The sequence below is a fragment of the Rhincodon typus genome, chromosome 43, assembly GCF_021869965.1.
Source record: "Rhincodon typus isolate 14 chromosome 43, sRhiTyp1.1, whole genome shotgun sequence".
In the NCBI taxonomy this organism is placed as follows: domain Eukaryota; kingdom Metazoa; phylum Chordata; class Chondrichthyes; order Orectolobiformes; family Rhincodontidae; genus Rhincodon; species Rhincodon typus.
Window position 1 is genome coordinate 4,446,904 of NC_063374.1, and position 25,069 is coordinate 4,471,972.

Here is a 25,069-nt window from a genome sequence, read left to right on the forward strand (position 1 = left end):
TTGATACCATTGGGCTGCAGGGTTCCCAAGCGGAATATGAGTTGCTGTTCCTGCAACCTTCGGGTGGCATCGTTGTGGATTTCACAAGCTTCAAAATCTCCCCTCCCCCTACTGCATCCCAAAACCAGTCCAGCTCGTCCCCGCCTCCCTAACCTGTTCTTCCTCCCACCTATCCCCTCCTCCCACCTCAAGCCGCACCCCCATCTCCTACCGACTAACCTCATCCCGCCCCCTTGACCTGTCAGTCCTCCCTGGACTGACCTATCCCCTCCCTAACTCCCCACCTACACTCACCTTTACTGGCTCCATCCCCGCCTCTTCGACCTGTCTGTCTCCTCTCCACCTATCCTCTCCTCTATCCATCTTCTATCCGCCTCCCACTCTCTCCCTATTTATTTCAGAACCCCCTTCCCCTCCCCCCTTTCTGATGAAGTGTCTCGGCCCGAAATGTCAGCCTTTCTGCTCCTATGATGCTGCTTGGCCTGCTGTGTTCATCCAGCCCTGCACCTTGTTGTCTCGGATTCTCCAGCATCTGCAGTTCCTACTATCTCTGATTCAATAGCTTCTGTTGTCTCCCCAGAAGATATATTCTGTAAATCAGCCAACTACGTCTTCATTCAAATGTCATTTCTGCACATTACCTTTGACTTTATTCATAGAGTCATGCAGCCTGGAAACAGACCCTTCCGTCCAACTCGTCTGAGCTGACTAGATTTCTCAAACTAAACTAGTCCCACTTGCCTGTGTTTGGCCTATATCCCTCTAAACCTTTCCTATCCATGTACCTATCCAAATGTCTTTTAAATGTTGGAATTGTACCTGCCTCCGCTACTTCCTCTGGCAATTCATTCCATTTACGCAGCACCTTCTGCGTGAAAAAGCTGCCTCTCAGACACGTTTTAAATCTTTCCCCTCTCACCTTAAAACATTTATGGTGCACGACATATCTTCTGGACAGAGTTCTGGATGAGTTGAAATAGCTCCTTGTGGTTGTTATTGTCTGGTCCTTTTAGAATCCTGACATGAATAAACATACAACCTCTCAACCTTTGCTTTCCTAGTGAGAACATGCCTAAGTCTACATTATTGCCCTTCAAAACCAAGTCCTTTGATCCCCGCAATCGTTTCTAGTCACCCTCTGCCCTCTCTCTTTCTATAGCTGCAATATTATTTCTTTGTGCAGAGGCCATCAGAACAGTGTGCAATATTCTACGAGTCATGATTTACAACATAGCACTAATTCAGCTCAACCTTTCAATGCAATTTCACATCACTGTCATTGTGCATTATAGCAGCAAGCTTAAATATATTGTCAATCTGGGCCCTCAGATCTCTCTCATTTTTCACCCACATTATTTTCTATACTCTTAAGTAACATATGCTGTGGATTTTTTTGTCTGCACATGAATTCATTTGTTTCTCTATGTTAAATGTCAATCAGTGGGTGGGGGAGGTAGGGAAAGGTTGGGATTACGGAATGATCAGATGATCCATTGTTTTACTGAATAACAGAGCACACTTGAGTACCTACTCCTACTCCAAGTTACTCATAATTTCCGAGTATATTCAAATCTCTCTCCACTGTAAAACTCACTTCTGCATTCTATTAACCAACCAATTATGGATTTATTGTCAGATATTTTAACTCATCCCAGCCACTTACCATGCTCCTTCCAAGGATGGCACAGTAGTGGCGTCCCTATCTCTGGGCTAGAAGGCCTGGGTTTATGTTCCATCTACTCCAGAGGTGTGTCATAACAAGTTGATTAAAAATATCTAGCTCCTGAGTCATACTTTCATACCAACGAGTTATGTCGTCAACTGTTCCCCTACATGAGGTAAGCCTCATACCATTTCACTTTAATTTGGATGTCCAGTGTCTTATCTTGAAAGAAGGCTTCCCATGTATTCATCCACAATGGGAATCAAACACACTGCTCCATTGCTTCCTGAACATCCCTCAGGATAAGTCTGGCAACCGCAGTGCCCATGTCTATTACAATCCAGGGTGAGGTTGACAGTCCACGTCCAAATGCTAATAGCCATGCTTCCCACTCACTAATACGAAAAGTCAGCATCAATATATAGTAGAGTCATTTTCATCCTTCAGCAATTGTAACTTTGCTCATGTATCATTGTAGTACAGTCTATTTCAATACATTCCTGAGAAGTGAGCATTGAAATGGTACCAGCATGATGCACATAGATGGCAACCCCAACTCGAATGTATAAAGACTCCATGGAGTCAACACCAACATGCGCTGGTCTAAAATTAAATATAGTCATGGTTTTATTCCAAAAACTAAGAAAGTGCTGTTATGAAGATTCTACATATCTTATACAAAAGAAATCATAAGTTTTGAAATTGGATTTAGTTGTGTTTCATAGAATTCCCTGCTGTGATTTCTTTAAAAGAGGAAATTGAATGTTTACCGTGAGCACTAGAGATTTTTTTTATTAACAAAGCTTCCTGTAAATGTCACGATTGATGATAATGTTTCCTTTGCTGCGGCTGTTTGGACAGTGACTGCCTTACAGGTGCTTGCTTTGTCTGGTTGAATTGAAGGAAAGCCCCCTAAGAACAAGCTGCAATTGGAAGGAAAGCCCACTAAGAACAAGCTGCGATTGGAAGGAAAGCCCGCTAAGAACAAACTGAGCTGGAAAAAAGCCACTAAGAACAAGCTGAGATCGGAAGGAAAGCCCGCTAAGAATAAGCGGAGATCGGAAGGAAAGCCCGCTAAGAATAAGCGGAGATCGGAAGGAAAGCTCGCTAAGAACAAGGTGAGAGCAGAAGGAAAGCCCACTAAGAACAAGCTGAGATCAGAAGAAAGCCTAAGTACAAGCTGAATTTGACGGAAAGCCTGCTAAGAACAAGCTGCACCTCTCGTCTCTTTAACAGCTGAAAAGTAAACCGTCTTACCGAGTGCAAGGTAAAATCTGTTTGAATGTTTTAATGTTGTATATTGTATTTCCTGAGGAAGCTGTGACTGTAAAACTTCAAAGACAACCATGCGTGATTAGTTACTTGACCACAGATGCCAAAACAGCAGAGCGCCAAACTGCTACATTCCACACTTTCTCATTTTGCCTTCAACAATAATTTTTGGCCAAACTTTTTTTTTTTAAAAGCCAACTTCTGACACAAAATCTCTCTCGCGCCCACCCCTTGTTTCCCCTTAGGAGTATACATGTATTTTCATGTATGTTTTGGGAACATTTCAAGGGAGAAACGTTGCTGGTAATTATTGCATCTTCATTAACTTTTTTTTTGGACAGTAGACTAATAATTGCAGTTATTTGGAACCTGGTTTAAAAATCTTGTTTAACATTGATAAAGATAAGGTAATGATCATCTTGGTAGGTGGAAGGGGTATTTTTAATTTATGTTGTGACCCACAGCCTAGTGTGACTAAAGCAACAGTCACTCCTCCAGCCTCAGTTGTAGCCATGGGGTGAGGGGAGGAAACAGGTAAGGCTGCATTATGTAGAAAGTGGTCTGTAAAAGATAGTGGATATTTGAAGAACACAGATTATAGAATCATACAGTATAGAAGAGGCCCTTTAGCCCAAAAAATTAGCACCAATGAAATTACTTAATATCTACACCAGTCCCACTTTCCAGCATGTGGCTCATAGCCTTCTATGTTATAACATTTCAACTGCTCATCCAGGTACATTTTAAACAGGTTGTGAGATTGCCCACCTCAATTACTCCTTCCCTAAAAGGCAGTATGTTCCAGACTTCTATCATCCCCAAGTGATTCTTTTCCCCTCTAAATCTCCTGCCTTTCACCTTAAATTTAGGCCATGTTACTGACCCCCTCAATGCCACCCAGTTTTATACACCTCAATCAGGTCTCCTTTCAGCCTTGTCCACTCTACAGAAAACAACCTGAACATATGGGGATCTTGTGGGTGGTAGAGGTTGCAAGTTTTGGAAAGTGCAGTTGAAGGAGCCTTGGCAAGTTGTTGCAGTGCACCTTGTAGATGGTGTATATATTCACTACTAAGCATTAATGAGCCTTTTTTGTTTTAGCTAAAATACTCCATCCCAAGCAACATCCTGGTGAATCTTCTCTGCACCCCTTCCTACAATAGGGTGACCCGAACTGCACACACTACTCCAGCTGTGGTCTAACCAAAGTTCTGCACAGCTCCAACATAAGCTTTGCCAGAGATACCACATCCCTTTAATCCATTAATGGGCCAGAGGAAGTTATTGCCTGGCCAGCATTTATTGCCCATCTTTCATGGCTCTTAAGCTGCCTCTTGAGCTGCCTCTTGGATCACCTCAATCTATTTATGGAGGTAATCCCACAATGCTATTTGACTGATTGTAGCAATCACTTGCACCTCATCCCTGGAATTTAGCTATTTTTTAAAATCCATGCTTGAACCAAGGCTGGAATGAGGTCCAGAGCCAGGTGGCCTTGGCAGAACCCAAACTTGATGTTAGTGAGCTGGTATTGGTAAGCAAGTACTGCTTTGAAGGCACTGTTGGAATGACCTTTCCATCACCATACTGATGGCTGAAAGTAGGCTGATGGAGTGGTCATTGATTAGCTCATTAATGCTTAGTAGTGAATATATACACCATCTACAAGGTACACTGCAATAACTTGCCAAGGTTCCTTCAACTGCACTTTCCAAAACTTGCAACCTCTACCATCCAGATGGTACAAGCAGCAGATACACGGAGACACCACCAACCACAAGACCCCTGAATGAGCCACACGCCATCCTCATTTGAAACTATATTGGCCATTCCTTCACTGTCACAAGGTCAAAATCATGGAACTCCACTCCTAACAGCACCATGCGTGCATCCACGCAAGGACTGCAGTGGTTCAAGGTGTTCACTAATCACCACTTCCCCAAGGAGCAATGTGGGATGGATCACAAATGCCATTGATGCCCATATCCTGTGAAAGTAGGAGTAAAAGAAAATGCAGCATCCTTCATGGTTATTGTATCTGATTGGCATCCATAAATTTGTTAAATCATGTTATTAATTTTTCCCCCACTCATGGCCAGTGAACTGTAAGGCAAGGATCAGAAGCTCTCTAACTGGGAACCAGTGTGGTTCTATTTTCTATGACACTGTTGGAATGTCATCTTCTATGACACCGGGACCAACCAGTGAACAGCCATGAAAGACAAAAAACATACCACAGAACAAGTGAACTCAGATGGAATGGAGTTGGCAATCCAACTTGCAACCAACGTTGGAAGTCATGAAGTGTAGAACAGCAGACAACAGGTTTAAAACATGATGCATTCTATTTATTATTTACAGAGTCAGCAGCACGGCGAGGATTTAAAACACATTACGTTGAGAACCACTGCAAAGATCAACTGGTGAGAGAAGTCCTCCCTTCATCTTCAAACGGCAAATGGTCAAAGAAGCCACAGGATGATTAAAACAACGTGTAGCTCCGTGTTTGTCATCTGCTGTATTTATGGGATTAATGTCCATTTACCAGCAAAACAGTGGTAGTCTGCAGGAGAGGTCCAGGAGTCTCTGTTTTATTACAGCCTGCTAGTCAGGGAGGGACATCCCATTTTATTGTCACTACCGACAGCTGGGAGTTAACAGTTTAGCTGCTCCAAAGAGTCTAATACACTGCGGTTACTAGAATAGCTCTAGGAGGGTGTCCAAGTCTGATTTATCCTCTCTCCTGCATCACTCAGTCATTTCTCTTAATGAGGCTACTAACAACCATGCAAGAACAAGAAACATCCCTTGGTGGGGCAGGAAACACTTTCAAATGGCAGATGCAGGAGAGGCTATCTGGGGTGATGGCTGGCTCCCAGCTCCAAGATAAAACTAAAGTTTTACAATTAAATAGGGAAGTTGCACCAAGGTCTTAATCAATGTTATAGTGGTAGTGTAGGATTGAAATGAGGACTTTTTAAAAAAGGCACTTCCTTCCTGGTGCAATCATCTTACTCCAACGGCAGGGGTCAGACAAGCAGGGAAAGATGGTTTTAGAATGGAAGATGGGAGAGAACTGGCTAATGCAGGAACTGATAACTGGGAGAAGAATTGCTGGTACAACTCAAATTAGGCTGGGAGGTCAAATTTCTGAGAACACCGGTTTTATGAACAGTGTCAGTGTGTGCTACAACAGCTTTGGCACAATACACTGCAGCAGTTTTTTTTTGTAATTTCTTTTGTAAGGTTGGAAGGCATATCCGGGGCAGACGCAGCCTTGGTTTAACATATTAATTCAGTGTAGCACTGAACTATCAGCCTCGGTTGTGTATCCTGGAATGGGGGTTCTATTCAAACCCTTTTGTGGGGAAGACTGTAATACAGACTGAGCAAAGATTTAGAGTGGAGTGCTTTGACTCTTCTTTTGTTCTCATGTCTTTTGTTTTCACAGCCCCAGTCTAAATGAGCTATAACTCAATGTGACAGTGCAACCCTCTCAAACTTTCCTATCCACTAGCACTGACACCCCGTCCAATAAGGTCCTCACCACAGTGAGCTCATACTCACTCACAGACAGCATTAGAGACGGTGCAACCATCCTGAATTATGTACCACGTACAGCTCTGGCGGAAGCTGTAGGATTGTTTTCAAAGTAAACAAGCAGAAAGTTTTTGGCACTCCTTTATAAACTGCTAGCATCTTCTGAGGAAGGGACCAGCTTAACATTGTGTGATGATACACTGGGATAGAATGGCAAAACCCCAATACTTGACACTCTTACCCCCCCCAATCCCCACCACAAATCCTAGACTACCATCTCACTATCCCTCACCGAATTAGGTGAATAGTCAGCCAGTAAATGATGAGGGGTTGAAATGCGGCGACAGCCAGGGTGACGTACATCCGTAGTTGATTCCTGGAGCTATGGCTGGTAACTCCATCTGAGGTGGAGGACAGGACTTTCATTCTCAAGGAGCGGACCTGTGGAGGGGGCGAGGTGGGAAGGGAAAGAAAGAGTGAGAGTGAGAGAGCGTGCGATGTGGTACCATCAGCCTTCAGAGAGATCAGTTCAACAAGTATGGAGAGATGTTGGTGGATGAGGGAGGAGACAGTGAGTAAATTTAAAACTCATCTGTGCAAACACATTATTAAATCGCTGAATGAAAGAGACATGTTGTTGGAGCTTTTTATCTTGCGCTCACCAGGACAGAATCGCAAGAGTGCAAAATTTCAAAGGGAACAACAATTCATACTCCATGAAGAAAGGATGCCACAGAAAACGCACAAGGGAACTGTTGTTCACCATGGATTTGTTTAAGTCAAAAAAGGTGCAAAGCCTGGATATGTTCATTTTGTCTCTACAGGACAGGCCCCTGCATATGAATGTCTGTAGCTTCTAGCAAGTGAAAGCTACATTGAGAGCCTGAAAGAAATCTTAAATTGGTGTTAACTTAATTCTAAAACATTTAAGATCATTTAGTAAGTGCTGTCCAATCACAGAACTACATCTAACATCAGACATTAGGTCCTAAGCACTGCAAGCTGTTAGTTGAGCATGGTCACTGAAAAGCCAAAAAGTTGTGCTTCCTGAAATTCATACATCATTGATAGGAGCAGGAGGCAGCCATTTGGACCTTTGAGCCTGTTCCACCATTCATCATAATCATGGCTGATCATCAAACTCAATAGCCTAATCCTGTTTTCTCCCCATAACCTTTGATCCCAATCGCCTCAAGTGCTATATCTAGCCACCTCTTGAATATATTCAATGTTTTGGCATCAACTACTTCCTGTGGTAATGAATTCCACAGGCTCACCACTCTTTGGGTGAAGAAATGTCTCCTCATCTCCGTCCTAAATCGTCTACCCAGAATCCTCAGTCTATGACCCCTAGTCTGGACACACATACCATCAGGAACATCCTCCCTGCATCTACCCTGTCTAGTCCTGTTAGAACTTTATAGTCTCTATGAGATTTACACCCCCCCCTCCCCTCATTCATCTGAACTCCAGCAAAAACAATCCCAACTTAGTCAATCTCTCCTCATACGTCAGACCTGCCATCCCTGGAATCAGCCTGGTAAACCTTCACTGCACTCCCTCGAGAGCAAGAGCATCCTTCCTCAGAAAAGGCGTCCAAACCGCACACAATATTCTAGGTGTGGCCTCACCAAGACCCTGTATTACTGTAACAACACATCCCTGCTCCTGTACTCGAAACCTCTTGCAATGCAGGCCAACAGATTATTTGCCTTTTTTTACCACCTGCTGCACCTGCATGCTTACTTTCAGAGATTGGTGCACGATGATGCCCAGGTCTCGCTGCACACTCCCTTCTCCCAATTTATAGCCATTCAGATAGTAATCTGCCTTCTTGTTTTTGCTTTCAAAGTCAGCAACCTCACATTACTTATTTCTATAGCGGGTAGTGTGTCTTTCTGACTTGACCACAACATCCTGGTCATGGAAAATAGTTGCCAATGCATAATAGCAGCATGAAATGGCAAGCTTACTGGTTGCTCAAAACACATTATAATGGGCTAGAATAACTGGCCTTTTAAGAAACAGTAGGGGATTTGAAGCATGATGTATTGCATTGTGACGCATGCTTGGGAGGAATCGTTTATTTGTGACTTACTGATTCCCAAAAACCTCTTACAACTGGCAGTTTCCACTCACCTGATCAATAAAGCGTTAAAGATAGACAAAAATTTTGCTTAAATTTGCTCACAGTGGTCTTGAATGTGATATCAGAAAAGGTGATACAAACAGATTCAATAGCAACTTTTAAAAGGGATAGATACACATCTCAATATCTCCAGTCATCCTTTCATTAAGGCCCAAGCATCATTATAGCACAGTACTTTAGGAGCAGATACATGGAAAAGAGAGTAACTGGATAAGTTTTTTTCCCATTCATTCATAGGATGATGGCATTGTTGGCTAGGCCAGCATTTTATTGCCCCTCCCTAATTATCCAGAGGGCAGTTTAAGAGTCAACCACATTGCTATGGGTCTGGAGTCACTTATAGGCCAGACCAGACAAGGATGGCAGTTTCCTTCCTTAAAGAACATTAGTGAACTAGATGAGTTCTTCTGACAATTGACAATGGATTGATGGTCATTATTAGACCCTTAATTTCAGATTTTTTAAAAATTGAATTCGAGTTGCACAACCTGCCACGGTGGGATTCAAACCCGGGTCCTCGAATATTATCTGGGTCTCTGGATTTAGTTCAGCGATAGTACCACTACACCATTGCATCCCCGGTTATTTCTACTGTTTGATGTTTCAGGTAAATAATGACAACACTTCCTGATTGACCCACTTGTGGTTGGGCATTCTAGCATCATTTTACAATCTAGAAAATTCTGAAATCTAGAAATGACTTGGTTACAAGCATCCTGGACTGGACAGGTTGCAGTGCATTGTAATGCAAGATCTTAATAAGCAGCGTGATGGCTAATTGAAGATGATTATTATTAGTTAGCAACAACAATAATGAAATGGTTATCCTGAGGTACGGTGAGGGTACGGGCTAAACAAGAAACTATTGCTTTAATTTCCGAGAGGCAGGAGAGCATAAAGGAGTCACTTACTAGGAAGAACATGATGGCGCAGGACGTCCAAGCCAATGCCACGTAGTAGCCATCTCGCCCAAACAATAAGCCGCCTAGGATCGTGATTATCATCCTGAGGGAGAGAGGAATAGGAAGCGACTGCCTTACCACAGGATGAAGAATGACCAGAAATTAAGTATCAGAGTGATACTATCTGAAATCAAGAGGTTAGGTTCTGTATTATCATCAAAACCAGAGAGGAGGAGAGGTTAAAGGAGTGATTCACTGTGAATTCAAGAAAGGCCTGCATTTCTACAGCACCTTCCACAAATGCAGGATATCCCAAAGTACTTTAAAGGCAAAGTATTTTTAGTAGTCACTGATGTAGGAAACACAGCAGCCATATTGTGGCACAGCATGCAGCATGACATTACCAGATAACCTGTTTGCATAATGTCAGTTGAGAGATAAACACTGGCCTCAGAATACCAGGGAGAACATCACCTCCTGACCCTTTTCTTCCAATTGTGGTCATGGGCCTTTTTTACATCCTCGTAAGGATAAATGGGGCCAAGTCTTAACATTTCATTTGAAAGACAGCACCTTTGGCATTGCAACACCCTCTCAGGAATGTGTTAACCTACCAGCCTAGATTATGCACTCAGCTGTCTGGATTGGGATTCAAAACCATGGCATCTTAATTCTCACTCTTGCCGTGAGACTTTATCAAGCTGTAATCACTGTCCAATATCCTGCTGAGTCGTGGATACTTGGTGCCTGTGTCATACAATCCTCATCTATCTGCACAGCATCAGTGCTAGGTTTCTAGTGTACAGCTATTCCAATAATGAGAAATCAGTAGGAAAAGGGACTTCATGAGTAATACCGAGTTACACAGACTCTTACTGTCTATCCAATTAGCATCACTCGAGGGTGCAGCAGCTGGCATTTGAATGTGTTTGTTTGTAGCACATGAAAGAGTACAAGTTACATTTGGCCCCCACTGTGTCAACTGTTGGTGCTAGCTCCTCGACTGGAGCTGTCCACTCTGATCTGCTCGCAATGCATAATACTCCTCTTCAAAAATCCTCACTATTTCCTTTCCAGTAACGTTACTCCCCACTCTCAGGCCGGCACCTAGTGTCATCACCCAGGGCAGCTTCTACAATACAGGATATTTCCTAATGAGATGGTTACTACGTGGCATCTCTTCTTCACCTCTCTTACACATGGCAACTGGACCATGCCTTTGCCCCAGAACCTTCCCCTGTCCCCACCCTACCTCACTCTTCAGTCTATACACCTTGGCATGCGGTGTTTATACCTCTCAGCTTTCACAAAATCCATGGAGAATCCAATGGAAAATCCAGCCAATCTCAGCCTGGTACACGATGCAGAGCTGAGGTATTCATTGCAACAGGTTTGCTTGAGGAATCACAACAGATTCATGGCTGCAGCTAATCTATTGCATCAGATTATGGCGATAAATTACTTGAGCTTTGCTCTCGTGATTAGATTACAGCCCGTGTTTGTCTCTCATTCTCATTCACTGTTCCATGCCAAGTATTCATTGTCCATTGTGGGTTGACACAAGAACTGCAGTTACTCATTCATTGTGGTCTCAGATTTATGTGCCATCTTTGTACTGGTCCCACCTGAAGGTGTTGAGGTTTGACTCTGTGGATGCTATTATCTTTTAGTGAGGTGAACTGAGGTGGGATAGGGGTGTTGAGAGGTCAGGCTGGATACTGGACACGAACTAGGTACCCTGGCAGATACTTGGCCCTGGGGCCATCAGGTTAACCCAAGCAACACAACTGCTGCCTCACTGGGGATCAAAAAGTGCCCTGGAGGGAACGCAGAACTTACCCTTGGCCTGTGAATCTCTAAATACTTTCTGTACTGGTTCAACAAAAACCCCATCAGAACAATAAACGATGGGTATTAAATGCAGTCTTTCCTACACTCCAAAGGTAAAGAATAACATCTCTGCGTTGTCTGAATATTTGTGCTTCATTAAACTGCAGAGCAGGTGCAACTGAGAGAGGTGGTGTCTGTAGCAGCAGCTGCATGAATCTTCACAGTTAAAGTTTCCCTCCGTGAACGCACTCTTCAAGATCACTGGATGCGCCTTGTGCTGTGATGTTATACCACTAGCCTGTAAAATGCTATTATACTCCTTGGTAGCCTACAAGACTATAGGATGTACAAGCAGAAATAGGCCACTCAGCCCATCAAGTCTGCTCTACCATTCCACGAGATCATTGTTGATTGGATTATCCCCAAATCCACTCTCTTGCCTTTTTCCCCACATCACTCTCAATTCCCTCACTGGTTAAAAATCTACCTTAGTCTTGAATATACGTAACAACCCATCCTTGCCTGCTCTCTGTGGTAAAGAATGTTTCACGAGCGTCAAAAAAGAAATTCGTCTTTATTTCTGCTTTAACTGGGTGACATCTTACTCTGAGATTATGTCCTTTAGATTTTGGACTGTCCCACAAAGGGATACAATCTCTCCATAAATACCCTGACAAGCCCCGTATGAGTCTTGTACTTTTCAATATAGTTACCTCTCAGTCTTCTAAACACCAAAGAATACAAGCCCAACCTACTCAATCTGTCCTTACAAGACAATCCTTCCATACCTGGGATCAACCTACTGAATCTTGGACTATAGCCAATGCCAGTGTATCCTTCTTTATATAAGGGCCCAACATTGATTACGGTATTCCAAAAGTATTCTAACTAACGGCATGTATAATTTTAGCAAGACTTCCCTGTTACTATACTCCATTCCCTTTGAAATAGAGGCCAACATTCAATTTGCGTTCCCTATTTCCTGCTGAACTTGGATGCTAACTTTTTGTGATACACGCATGATGGCTCCCAAATGCAGCAGCTTTCTGCAGTCTTTCGCCATTTAAATAATGTTCAACTCCCTTTCTTTCCTTCCTGTCACCTCACATTTTCCCACATCACATCCGGTCTGCCAAGTTTTTGTTCACTCACCCAATCTGCCCACCATCCCCAGCAGACTGTATGTGTGTCATCCTTAGTACTTGCCTTTTGTACTTATTTTTGTTTACATTTTGTTTTTTATATTTACAAACTTGGCGACAATGCATGCACTTTCCTCACTCATGTCACTAATATACATTATAAATAATGGTGGCTCCAGAACTGATCCCTGTGCACCACGAGTTACAGATTACCATGCTGAAAATGACCCCCATTTCCCAACATGCGGTGTTCAATTAGTTAGCATTTCTTCTACCTATACCAATACACCATCTCCAGCACCATGGGCTCTTATCAAATTAAGTTTCCTAATGTGTCATGCCTTATCAAACATCTTCTAATTCAAATACATCAAATTTACTTCTTTCCTTTCATTTGTCCTGCTTGTTACCTCCTCAAAGCATTCTGATAAATTTGCCATGCATGATTTCCCTTGCACAGTGCTATTACACTGACCCCCTATCCTCATAACTGTATGCAGGAGTTAACACAATGGAGCAGGCCCTCAACAGCACTTACCCTACATACTTATATCCACTGTAGGCAATAAGATCGAATGTAGTGAGGTCTGTATGTACTGATATCAAGTAGAGTGCGAGGACAAGGGCTAAAACCTCAATAATAATCCATACCAGCGCAGTACTGGCACACATTCCTAGTACCTCAGGAGAAAACCTGAAACACAAATATACATGCCCCATTACCAGATAAACACATCACTACAAAATATAGCATTCACTCCTGTTGTGCACAGTTGTAACAGACCCAAGCCCCATCCCATTTACCCAATGGTTCAAATCCTTTCCCAGTAACTCCCATTGCACACAATTTCAATGGACCCAAACACCATCCCATTCACACACCCTCCCTCTCTGTGAATTTTTATAATAAATTTTATAATGTTTAACAGAAACCACGAAATACTAAGAGGAACTAGGTGGGAGTGACAGTGGTGTAAGGGAAGCAAAGAGGCTTCAGCATGATTTGGATAACATTGAGTGAGAGGGCATATGTGGAAGCTGGAGCATTACATGGATAAATACAAAGTTGTCCATTCAGGTAAGAAAAACAAAACAGTTTTTGTAGCTTCTCCTTATAGCTCATACCCTCTAATCCAGACAGCATCCTGGTAAACCTCTTCTGCACCCTCTCCAAAGCGCCCACATCCTTCCTGTAATGTGGCAACCAGAACTGAACGCAATACTGTAAGTGTGGCCTAACCAAAGCCTTATAAAGCTGCAACATCACATCCTGCCTCTTGTAGTTAATTCCCCAACCAATAAAGGCAAGCATGCCATACGCCTTCTTTACCACCCTACCTACTTGCGTGGCCACTTTCAGGGAGCTGTGGGGTTGAACCCCAAAAACCCTCTGTACATCAATGCTGTTCAAGGTCTTGCCATTAACTTTTATACTTTGCCTTAACAATTTATCTCCCAAGTGCAGCACCTCACACTTACTGGGATTAAACTCCATCTGCCATCGATCTATACCCTGTTGTATCCTTTGGCAACCCTCTACACTACCCACAACTCCACTGATCTTTGTATCATCTGCAAACTTACTAACCCACCCATCTACATTTTCATCCAAGTCATATACATATATCACAAATAGCAGAGATCCCAGTACGGATCCCTGTGGAACACCACTAGTCACGGACCTCCAGCCAGAAAAACACCCCTCCACCACTACGGCCTGCCTTCTATGGTCAAGCCAATTCTGAATCCACACAGCCAAGTCACCATAGATCCCATGCATCTTAATCTTCTGGATGAGCCTACCATGAGGGACCTTGCCGAAAGCCTTACTAAAATCCATGTAGACAACATCCACTGCTCTACCTTTATTAGCTCCTTGAAAAATCCAATCAACTTAGTAAGACATGACCTGCCCTGCACAAAGCCATGCTGACCATCCCTGATTAGGCCATGTTTTTCCTAAATATGTGGAAACCCTATCCCTAAGAATTCTCTTCAATAGCTTCCCAAACACCGATATGAGATTCCTAGATTATTCCTATATCCCTTCTTGAACAGAGGAACAACATTAACCACTTGCCGGTCCTCTTGGACCTCTCCAGTGGCTAGTGAGGATACATAGATCTTGGTCAAGGCCCCAGCAATCTCCTCTTGCCTCTCTCAATAACCTGGGGTAGATACCATCAGGCCCTGGGGACTTATCCACCTTAATGCTCTCCAAGAGACCCAACACCACTTCTTTCTTGATCTTGCCAAGAAAAGATATGCTTGCCATAGCGGGAGTGCAGTGAAGGTTTACCAGACTGATTCCTGGATTGAAGATTTCACATTTGAGGAGAGATTTGGTGGACTGGACCTATATTCATTGGAGTTTAAAAGAATTAGTGGGGATCTCACTGAAATGTATAAAATCCTGAGGGCTGGACAGACTGGATCCAGGGATGATATTCCCTTGGGGGTCGGCAGGAGAAGAGATCACAGTCTCAGGATACACAGTAGGCCCTTTCAGACTAAGGGGAAGAGAAGCTTCTTCACTCAGAGGAAATGAACCTACGGAATTACCTACCACAGAAGGCTGTTAAGGCCATGTCACTCAATGTACATAAGACATAAATTTATAGAAGCCGTAAGGTATCAAGGGGCAACCAGGGACAGCAAAATGTTGAGAGATTAACCATTGTTGTATTAAATGGTGCAGCAAGTTCAATGGGCCTACTCCTGCTTCTATTTTCTATGTTTGTAACACAACCAAAGAGTGAGGCAGAATAAATCAGACACAAATGGACTGATAAATATCACTGAATCTTTTTCCTTAGGTGCACCATTGTCTGAGTGAAGAAACCTCTTCTCATTTCAGTTCTTGAATGATCTACCCTTTATCCTGAGAACATAACTCCTTGTTCTGGACACTGCAGCCAGAATGGGGCGGCACAGTGGTTAGCACTGCTGCCTCACAGCGCCAGGGACCCGGGTTCGATCCCACCCTCGGGCGACTGTCTGTGTGGAGTTTGCACATTCTCCCCATGTCTGCGAGGGTTTCCTCCGGGTGCTCCGGTTTCCTCCCACAGTCCGAAGATGTGCTGGTTAGGTGGATTGGCAATGCTGAATTGCCCGTAGTGTTCAGGGAGGTGTGGATTATAGGGGGATGCTCTGAGGTTCAGTGTGGACTTGTTGGGCCGAAGGGCTTGTTCCCACACTATGATCCACTTGTCCAACTCCACTGACGGTGCAGTGCTACACAATGCCCTCAGATGCAGCGCAACACTGCCACCCACTGGCACATTTGCAGCCAGTTCTTCTCTCCCCATCCTGACCATAGAATTTATTTCTTCCTATTGCAAACTCCTAATTCTTCCCCTTGTGCAGTCTTTTCCCTATGTCTGTGACTCATCTGCGACCAACAGCTTCCCGACACTGTAACCTTTTCATCACAGACTAAGTCTGCTACACATCTATCCTGCGGCCAGCTGGCCTGAGGTCAGATCATAGATCATAGATCATACAAGATCATACAAGATCATACAATCCCTACAGTGTGGAAACAGGCCATTCAACCCAACTAGTCCACACCACCCCTCCAAAGAGCATCCCACCCCGACGCATTCCCCTACCCCTGATTTCCCAATGTCTAACCCACCTAACCTAAATATTCCTGGACACTACGGGCAATTCAGCATTGCCAATCCACCTAACCTGCACATCTTTGGACTGTGGGAGGAAACTGGAGCACCCGGAGGAAACCCTTGCAGACATGGGGAGAATGTGCAAACTCCACACAGATAGTCGCCCAAGGGTGGAATTGAACCCGGGTCCCTGACACTGTGGGGCAGCAGTACTAACCACTGAGCCACTGTGCCGGTGTCTCTGCTTCTTCCCTGAACAGGGTCCCAACCATTCCCAATCTACTCCCAGCTTCCTCTGGCTAGCTGAACTGTACCCTGCAATGAACGACTTCTCCTTGGATTCGTACAGCAACATCCTTAACTGAAGGGAGGGAGTGGAGTCAATGTGGATCTTAGCTATACTTTTTCTACCATGGAGCTTTTTGAAACCAGCACTAATACAGCCATTCCTGGGACAGATCCCTCCCATTTTTTTGCCTTCCAAGTACCCCCACTGACCGTATCTGTACTGCTTCTTGCTGGTTCAAACTAGCAAACTTTATCTCTGGTGCTTCCCTTCCTCAACTTCACTATCTCCATGTTTGGAGGTGGGCTGTGTATCAATGCTCCCTCCAAGTTGTGTGGCTGCTGGGAAGCCCTATGCGTGCCAGTGTGCCGATGTATGTTTCTGCTTCCGGACATTGCCGCTTCAGGAACACAACTAATCTTGATAGGAGAGCTAATTGTATTTCAGATATACTAACCTCTGCTGGATGCCCAGTGCCACCCCAGCCAACAGGATGTATGTAATAAAGGCCATGGCTGAAACAGAAAACCAAAGACAGCAGTCAGCTCCTGAACAATAAATCTTCATTGCTGCAGCGCTGTTAACATACAACATCACAAAGTTCTTTACAGAAGGATTCCAAAACACAGTATGTCATACAGCTACGCAAGGAGATATTCAGGACGATTCCCAAAAGTTTGGTTAAGGAGGCAGCCTATAAAGAAATCTTCGAGAAGGAAAGGAGAGAGCGAGAGCGGTTTAGGCAGGGAATTCCAGAGCTCGTGAGCCAGGTAGCAAGACACGACCACTAACAGCGGAGTTACAGAAATTGGGGATGCTCAAGAGAATAATTCAGTCGGTTACTCCAAATAGCACAATGCTGTAGAGTTGGATCACATAGAACAAATTGTTTTGTGTGGACACTGAAGTACAAGTACAAGTCAGAACCACTACTAGGGGGATTGGAGTAGAGGGCCACATTCCCACCCTACCAGAAGAGGGACTGTTTACACACTGTGGCAGCTGGTCATTGGGCTGAGTAGTGGATAAGGAACACCACGTCCTGCATCAAGTTAAATGTCACGTCACTGGACCAAAGTCAAAGGGTAGCAGGGGACTGCAACTCAAGCTCTCAATTTAAAATAAAGTATGTTTCTGTTGAACTGGAGTGATAATTGCAGCTCTAAGACGCTGGTACTGATAACGTGCCAGTATTGGATTTAGCGGTTTGTGAGCAATTCGAAATCTGAGGAAGGGTCACCAGACCCAAAATGTTAACTCTGATTTTTCTTCATGGGTGCTGCCAGACCTGCTGAGGTTTTCCAGCAACTTCTGTTTTTGTTCCTGATTTACAGCATCCGCAGTTCTTTCTGTTCTGTCTTGGACCTTCATGTATGGTTGATGTACGGCATACACTACCCAGAGAGAGTTTTAGGATATTTCCTTTCAATAAATAATGAAAGCATAGTTGGGAGACGCACTTCAGAACAACATATCCCATTGAGTCTATTAGTGGTCAGAACAAGTAATGATGTTGTGACAGCTGACCTGGTTTTGAGTCCCACCACCAATGACGTCAGTGTATACATGAACTTTTAAGAAAATATATTCTGGGGATGAGGATTTTTCTGCTTTAGACAGCATTTATTGACGCCTGAGAAGGCTGAGAACCCATTACAGTACCAAGGGAGCACTGCACTGTCAGAGGGGCCACATTTGAGTTGATGTCTCGTCTGTACTTTCATAACCCCATGGAATAAAAGAAAGAGCACAGGAGCCCTTATGGTGTCTCAACCAGTATTTAGCCTTCACAATAACCCGTTAAGAAGAAAAACCATCTGGTCATTACCACATCGCTGCTTAATAGGATTTTCAGCATGCAGATTGGCTGCCATTTTTCCTACGTTGCAACACTTGCAAAGTGCTTACTGGCTGTCAAGTGCTTTGGGAAGCATACAGATTGATACAGGCACTGTATAAAAATTTGAATGTTATCACCCCAGACCAGAACCTGAAAAACCATGTTACGCACTCACTTGGAATGTACAGGTCTGGAGCATTCGCATGATAGTCCTCTCGTGGGGTCAGGCGCGAGTCAACACGGTATCCAAGCTCCCAGTTCTAAGATGAGATGGAAAAGTTTCATTGAGAATCTGAGCCCTGGAGTTTTCAGTTCAAACTTCAAGTGGATACAATGGTTAAACTATAAATTTGTTGCTTTGCTGCCTGTCTTATTATTAACATTCTGTGCAGCCTATGTTGTGCACCTCTCTTGTTAAACTGTTCTAAACACTGAAGCTCAATTTAATAGCTCCATGCATGCCAAACAAATAGTAAGCCTCCTCAGGCCCAAGGTCCTGTAACCGAGTGGAACAGTTTGAAATATTTAGCACTAAAGCATGAAGAACACTGTACAAATTGTTCTGTTCCTAATGAAAATCCTACTGTATTATATAAGAAACATCCTGCCAGCAGATTTAATGAACTCCATTCCCAGTTTTGCTTTGTTTGGCTCAAACCCCAACTCACTTCACCCTACTCCTGAGGGTATAATCTCTGCTGGTCCTGCAATGCAGTACTGAAAGGAGTGCTGTGCTGTCACAGGTGCCGTTTTTCAACCAATGCCTCGCCTGCCTTCTAAGGCGGACAGGGACCTCGTTATTTATTGAATTAATGTTTGCCAGACTTTAGCTCTAACTGGCTGTTGCATCTTTCCACACAAAAGAGATCAATGCTCTTCTGTGATGCACTTTGGGTCAATCCAAGATCGCAAGTAGGTGTTCATTTAGAATTGCCCGAAAAGTGGACTAAGTTTGTGTATGCCTATCTCATATTGCTGTACTTTTCTCAACTCTACAATGAAATCTACAATCCTGCTAGTAGCCCCACACTTATCGCCAGTTTTATTTTGTCAAAAGACATCAAAACTACCTCACTAGGTTGAATTTCCCTGTCCATTGAAAAGACTACCTTTTCATTTCTATATTTGAGATTGTGGACTGAAATAGGAAAAGGACTATTTTAAAAACCAAGTATGGAAGAGATTCCTGCACTTTTTAAAAGCAAATTGATATTTATACTGCTGTTTGTTCAAACAGTGGGGAGAAGTTTAGTTGCAGACCAGGGAGTGTGTACAGGATGAGATTTGGCCAGCAATAAGTAGCTGATTGGTCTGTATAGTAATGACCGGTTGCCCATGACACAGGCAATCTGCCTGCCACATCTATGTGGTTGTTTCCCAGGCAGCTGAACAGTTTGCGGGCATGAATAATATGGTCAGAAATATTCAGACCTCTGGAAAGGGTGGTGGTGCCTTGTTCCTGCAGTAAAAAGAAACCTTAAGCCTGAAAGAGGTTAATTTATTTTCCCTCACCAACTGTTGCTGTTAACTAATAGTACAAGTTGTGAGCCAGTTGTTCTGTGCTTCCTGCAAGTCAGTACCTGAAGAACAAAGATTGAGAAGCAAGTCCTGGCAAACAAAAAGGATCATCTCAGCAAACAAAGCATTGCATATAGTGTGTGTGCGCGCGTGCAAATTTGCCAATTTACCTGTCTTTTAGACGCAGGTTGAGAGAATGGTCCAGGTTTCTGTATCACAGCTAATAGATTCTGGCTACATGTTTGACACTTAAATGAAACTTCACAGACAGTTTCGGAGGAAACACACCATGGTCCATTTCAGAAAGGATAAGCAATAAAATTAAATTTTAAAAATCACCTTTCACAGACAAAAGGAATTCCATAAAATAATTCATCAGCTTTGAATATCAATAAATAATACTCTTGACTTAAACCTGAGAGAGTTGAGACTCATTTTTAAAAAATGACTTTGCAAACAGAGGTTTGGGACACATACCATAGCCTTTTCACAAGTAAATCACTTTGGTTAAGGACAGAAGGTAAAGAAAACAAACAGGTCAGTCTGACTCTCTACTCTGTCCATAACGATACCCCGCAGAAACCCTCCTGTGAAGTTCTGTACCTGGTGGGTATACGGGAACAGGAGCAATGCCAACTTCTTGGTGACATATCTGGTGTCGACCGTGAAGAAATATTTCAGCTTGTTGACGGACATAAACCTGTTCAGCTGTCATAAAAGAAGAGAGAAACACAGTCAATCTGGTCTGAGCCTGCAAGGTTAAAATACCAGCATAATTCCCTGTGGCACTGCTCATAACAGATGAGAAGCATTTACAGGACTGTGATGCTGACGTTATCGGACACACAGTCCAAATGGTGACTTGGTCCCACATCAAGTGGTTGAAAGTCAGCACCCTCTAAAGTGTCCAGGCAGGTCATTCCACAGTATCATTGCTATGAAACAAAATAAACACTTGTCAACACAGATGCTGCCAGACCCTGCTGAGCTTTTCCAGCAATTTACAGCATCCGCAGTTCTTTTGACTTTTGTTTTGAACACGTGTCATGACAGCACAGACACAATCGACACATTCAGAATGATTCAACATAGAAGGTGGCCAGTCGGTTCATTGTACCTATGCTAGTATCTATTTAGACCCATACCCCCTCTTTCCCCACAAGTCTGGCAAATGGTTATCCAATTCTCTTTTTGAAAGTTAATGTTGAATTTACTTCCATCACCCTTCTTGGGATCACGTTTCAGACCACAATTCACTTTATTAAAAGAGTTTCTCAATTTCACTGTAGTTCCCTTGCTAATTATCGTCAGTACGAGTCCCTCTAGTTTTCCATTTTCTTGCCACTAGAAATAGTTTCTCCGTGTTTACGCCATCAAAAGCTCTCATAAGGGTATTCATAAACACCGGTTCTAGTTTCCTGGGTCCAAATCCTGCTTGACTCTCTCTATATAGCTGAATTTTCACATCCCACGCATCTTCTACAAGGGATACTGAGGGTCCTGCTGTCAAGAAACTGAACTGGACCAGCATTATAAATAAAATAGCTATGAAAGCAGGTAAAAGGCTGGGAATTCTGCAGCAATTATTCACCTCCTGACTCCTTAAAGTCTGTCCACCATCTACAAGGCACAAATCAGGAGCATGATGAAATACCCAACTTTCCAACAATATTCAAAAAGCTCAACATTATCCAGGACAAAATAGCTCACTTAATTAGCATCCTAGCCACCATCTTCAATATCAACTGTCTCTCGCACCAACCTGCACAATGGCAATAATGTGCACAATCTATAAGATGTACTACAACAACTGACACAGGCTCCTTCAATATCACTTAGAAACACACTAGTATCCCTAAGAAGGGCAATGGCAACAGATTTTTGAGTTTATCGTTTAAGATATGGTCATCGTTGGCTAAGCCAGCATTCATTGTCTATCAATGTTGGGGTCTGGAGTCACATATCAGCCAGATTTCTTTCACTAAAAAGACATTAGCGAACCAGCTGGACTTTTATGTCAATTGACAATGGTTACATGGTTGTTACTAGTCTAGATTTTTACTGAGTTCAAGTTTCACAAAGAGCCATGATGAGATTTGAACCCACATACCCAGAACATTAGCTCAGGGTTCTGGATTTTAACTGCAGTGTTAACACAACTATGCCACCATCTCCCCAAAAACGCATCAGATACATGGAAACACAACCAGCTGCAACTTGCCTTCTGAGCCACATATCGAGGCATAGAGACGCACAGCACGGAAAGAGAGCCTTCAGTCCAACTCATCTGTGCCGACCAAATATCCTAAATTAGTCTAGTCCCATTTCTCAGCATTTGGCTCATACCCCTCTAAACCTTTCCTATTCATTTACAACATTTAAAAGGCATCTGGATGAGTATTTGTACCAGCTTCCTCCACTTCCTCTGGCAGCTCATTCCATATTCGCACCACCCTCTGTGAAAAAGTTGATCCGTAAGTCCTGTTTAAATCTTGCCCCCCATCATCTTAAAATTATGCCCTCTACAGATTATAAATAGTTTTGGACTCCCCTATCCTGGAAAAAGACCTTAGCTATTCACTCTGTCTATGCCCCTCGTGATTTTATAAACCTCTAAAGTCATCCCTCAGCCTCTGACATTATAGAGAAAAAAGGCCCAACCTATTCAGCATCTTGCTGTAGTTCAAACTTCCAACTTTGGCAACATCCTTGTAAATCTCTTCTGACCCCTTTCAAGTTTAACTTCTTTCCTATAGCATGGAGACCAGAATTGAATGCAGCATTCCAAAAGTGGCCTCAGCAATATCCTATACAACCCCACATAACATCCAAACTCCTATACTCAATGCACTGCCCAATAAAGGCAAGTGTACCAAATTCCTTCTTCATTACCCTGTCTACCCGTGACTCCACCTTCATGGAACTAATAACCAGCAGCCCTAGGTCCTTTGTTCAGCAACACTCCCCGAGACGCCACCATTAACTGTCTAAGTCCTGCACTGATTTACCTTTCCAAAACACAACAACTCATTTATCTAAATTAAACTCTGTCACTCCTCGGCCCCATTGGCCCATCTGATCAAGGTCCCATTGTACTCTGAGATAACCATGTTCACTGTCCACTAGACAACCAATTTTGGTGTCATCTGCAACATCAAGTGTCATTTTTTTCAAAATAGAAATGTTTGGGATTGATAGGTCCTTGGAAGCACAGATTTAATGTTGGATTAAAAGAGGAAACAGAAGGTACGTATGAATGGGCATTTCTCAAAGTAGAGACAAATTGAAAGTGGTGTTCCCCAAGGATCAGTGTTGAGAACATTGTTTCTTCTGATTTATATGAACAATTTGGATGTCAGTATTAAAGGCAAACTCTCTAATTTTGCACAAGGTACTATGCGAGAAAGGATAATGAATTGTAAGGATGACACTGAGCGACTTCAGATAGCCATTTCTAAATTAGCCAACTAGGCAGACACCTGGCAAATTAAATTTAATGCAAAGAAATGAGAGACACTGCACTTTGGTAGAAGAAATACACACAACGGTACAACTTTGAGGAGTGTACAGGAACAGAGCGACATCGAGGTTCATGTACATGAGTCTGAAGGTGGCCAGGCAAGCTGAAACAGTCAAGGCTTAAAGGATCCTTGGGTTTATAAATGGATGCATGGAGTATAAAAGAAAGGAAGTGATGCTGCACCTATGCATCATCCGGACTTGGAAATATATTGACCATTCCTTCACAGTCACCAGGTCAAAATGCTGGAACTCTCCCTAATAGCCCTGTAGGTGCTCGCACATCATAATGACTGCAGTGGTTCAAGGCAGCAGTTCACCATCACCTTGGCAAGAGTAATTAGGAAGTGAACAGAAGATGGCCAAGACAGAAACACCCATATGAATTAACTTTTTTAAAAAGGTGCTTCCATCTTTATCAGCATGGCTTTCAGGATCAGACAATACCTTAGTCTTGGAGCTAACATTGATGCAAAGCTCCCTTGCTTTGGAACTCTTCTGCCACTGTTCATCAAGTCAAAGATCCCATATGGCTACGTTTTTTAAAAAGCAGCCACTTAAATTATCCCTGGTCAGCTTCAGATTTGAGAAAGGAATTTCAAAGGCTCAAGTACAGAAACTATGATTGATCAAAGTGCAGCCGCAGAGATTTTTTTTTAATAGAATCCCTACAGTGTGGAAACAGGCCCTTCGGCCCAACAAGTCTACACCGACCCTCTGAACATCCCACCCAGACCCATCCCCCTATCACCCACCTAATCTACACATCCCTGAACACTACAGGCAATTTAGCATGGCCAATCCATCTAGCCTGCACATCTTTGGACTGTGGGAGGAAACCGGAGCACCCAGAGGAAACCCACGCAGACACGGGGAGATCGTGCAAACTTCACACAGACAATCGGCCGAGGGTGAAATCGAACCCAGGTCCCTGGTGCGTGAGGCAGCAGTGCTAACCACTACCACTGTGCCACCATGCCGCCCACAGATGTTTCCAGTCATACAGGATAGCTAAACCAGGTGCCATCAATGCAAGACAGTCATTAAAGAATCCGATCAGGGTTTCAGGACAAACTTTTTACTGAGTGGGGGAGAATATAGAATGCAATAAAACGCAAAGTGGAGAGGGACTACAACAGATGTATTTAAGGGAGAAGCTGACAGTTGCTCACGGATTTGTTGACAAGGTGAGATGCACAATGGTGTGAGGACGATCTTGTGAGTGACCCCTTTCTGTGCTGTTGACATGATACAACATTAACAAGGTATTATTTTCTTAGGTTAGTTCCTGCATTTGATGCACCTTAAGCAAGATGCAAACAATTGATTAGCAAGCTGCATCTGTCCAATACATTAATTGTTTTAGACAGTATAGCCACCAACATAGGAACTGATGTTGCCCCATTTGCATCACAGTTATGGCTGATGATCATGTTAAATATGGATGCATTACATAGTTGGAACTGCACCAGAGAGAGAGCAGTGTAATTTATAATCATTGATTGGGGCTGTGATAGCAACGGTTAAGCGCACGGGCAGCTACCTACCTACCTCTTTATGGACCATGTCTTTTCCTTGGCTGGCAATTGTTGTGCCATAAGTCATGGCAAAATCTGCTACTGGTTCGCTAAGGAAGTTGTTGATTGGAAGCCCCACATCAATTCCTTGGACAGTGTAGCTGGTGGGCTGAGGGTGCTGCGAGGCGCTGGTGTCATCGAAAAGTTGGTTTGGGTCCATCATGTTGGAGACGGGAGGCCGCCCTCTCTGTTTGGGAGCTAGGAAGCA

At 43.4% G+C, this 25,069-nt stretch overlaps 1 protein-coding gene across 1 annotated transcript; it reads right to left on the minus strand.

Moving 5' to 3' along the window:
• Positions 1–5,261: 5,261 nt before the first annotated feature.
• Positions 5,262–25,069, minus strand: yif1a (Yip1 interacting factor homolog A (S. cerevisiae)). Its single transcript, XM_020522281.2, has 7 exons — positions 24,836–25,069; positions 20,369–20,473; positions 18,423–18,507; positions 16,865–16,922; positions 13,037–13,192; positions 9,536–9,629; positions 5,262–6,916 (listed from the first exon to the last, which is right to left on the minus strand). The coding sequence occupies exons 1-7, from the start codon at positions 25,022–25,024 to the stop codon at positions 6,764–6,766; spliced, it is 840 nt and encodes a 279-aa protein (XP_020377870.2). The 5' UTR covers positions 25,025–25,069; the 3' UTR covers positions 5,262–6,763.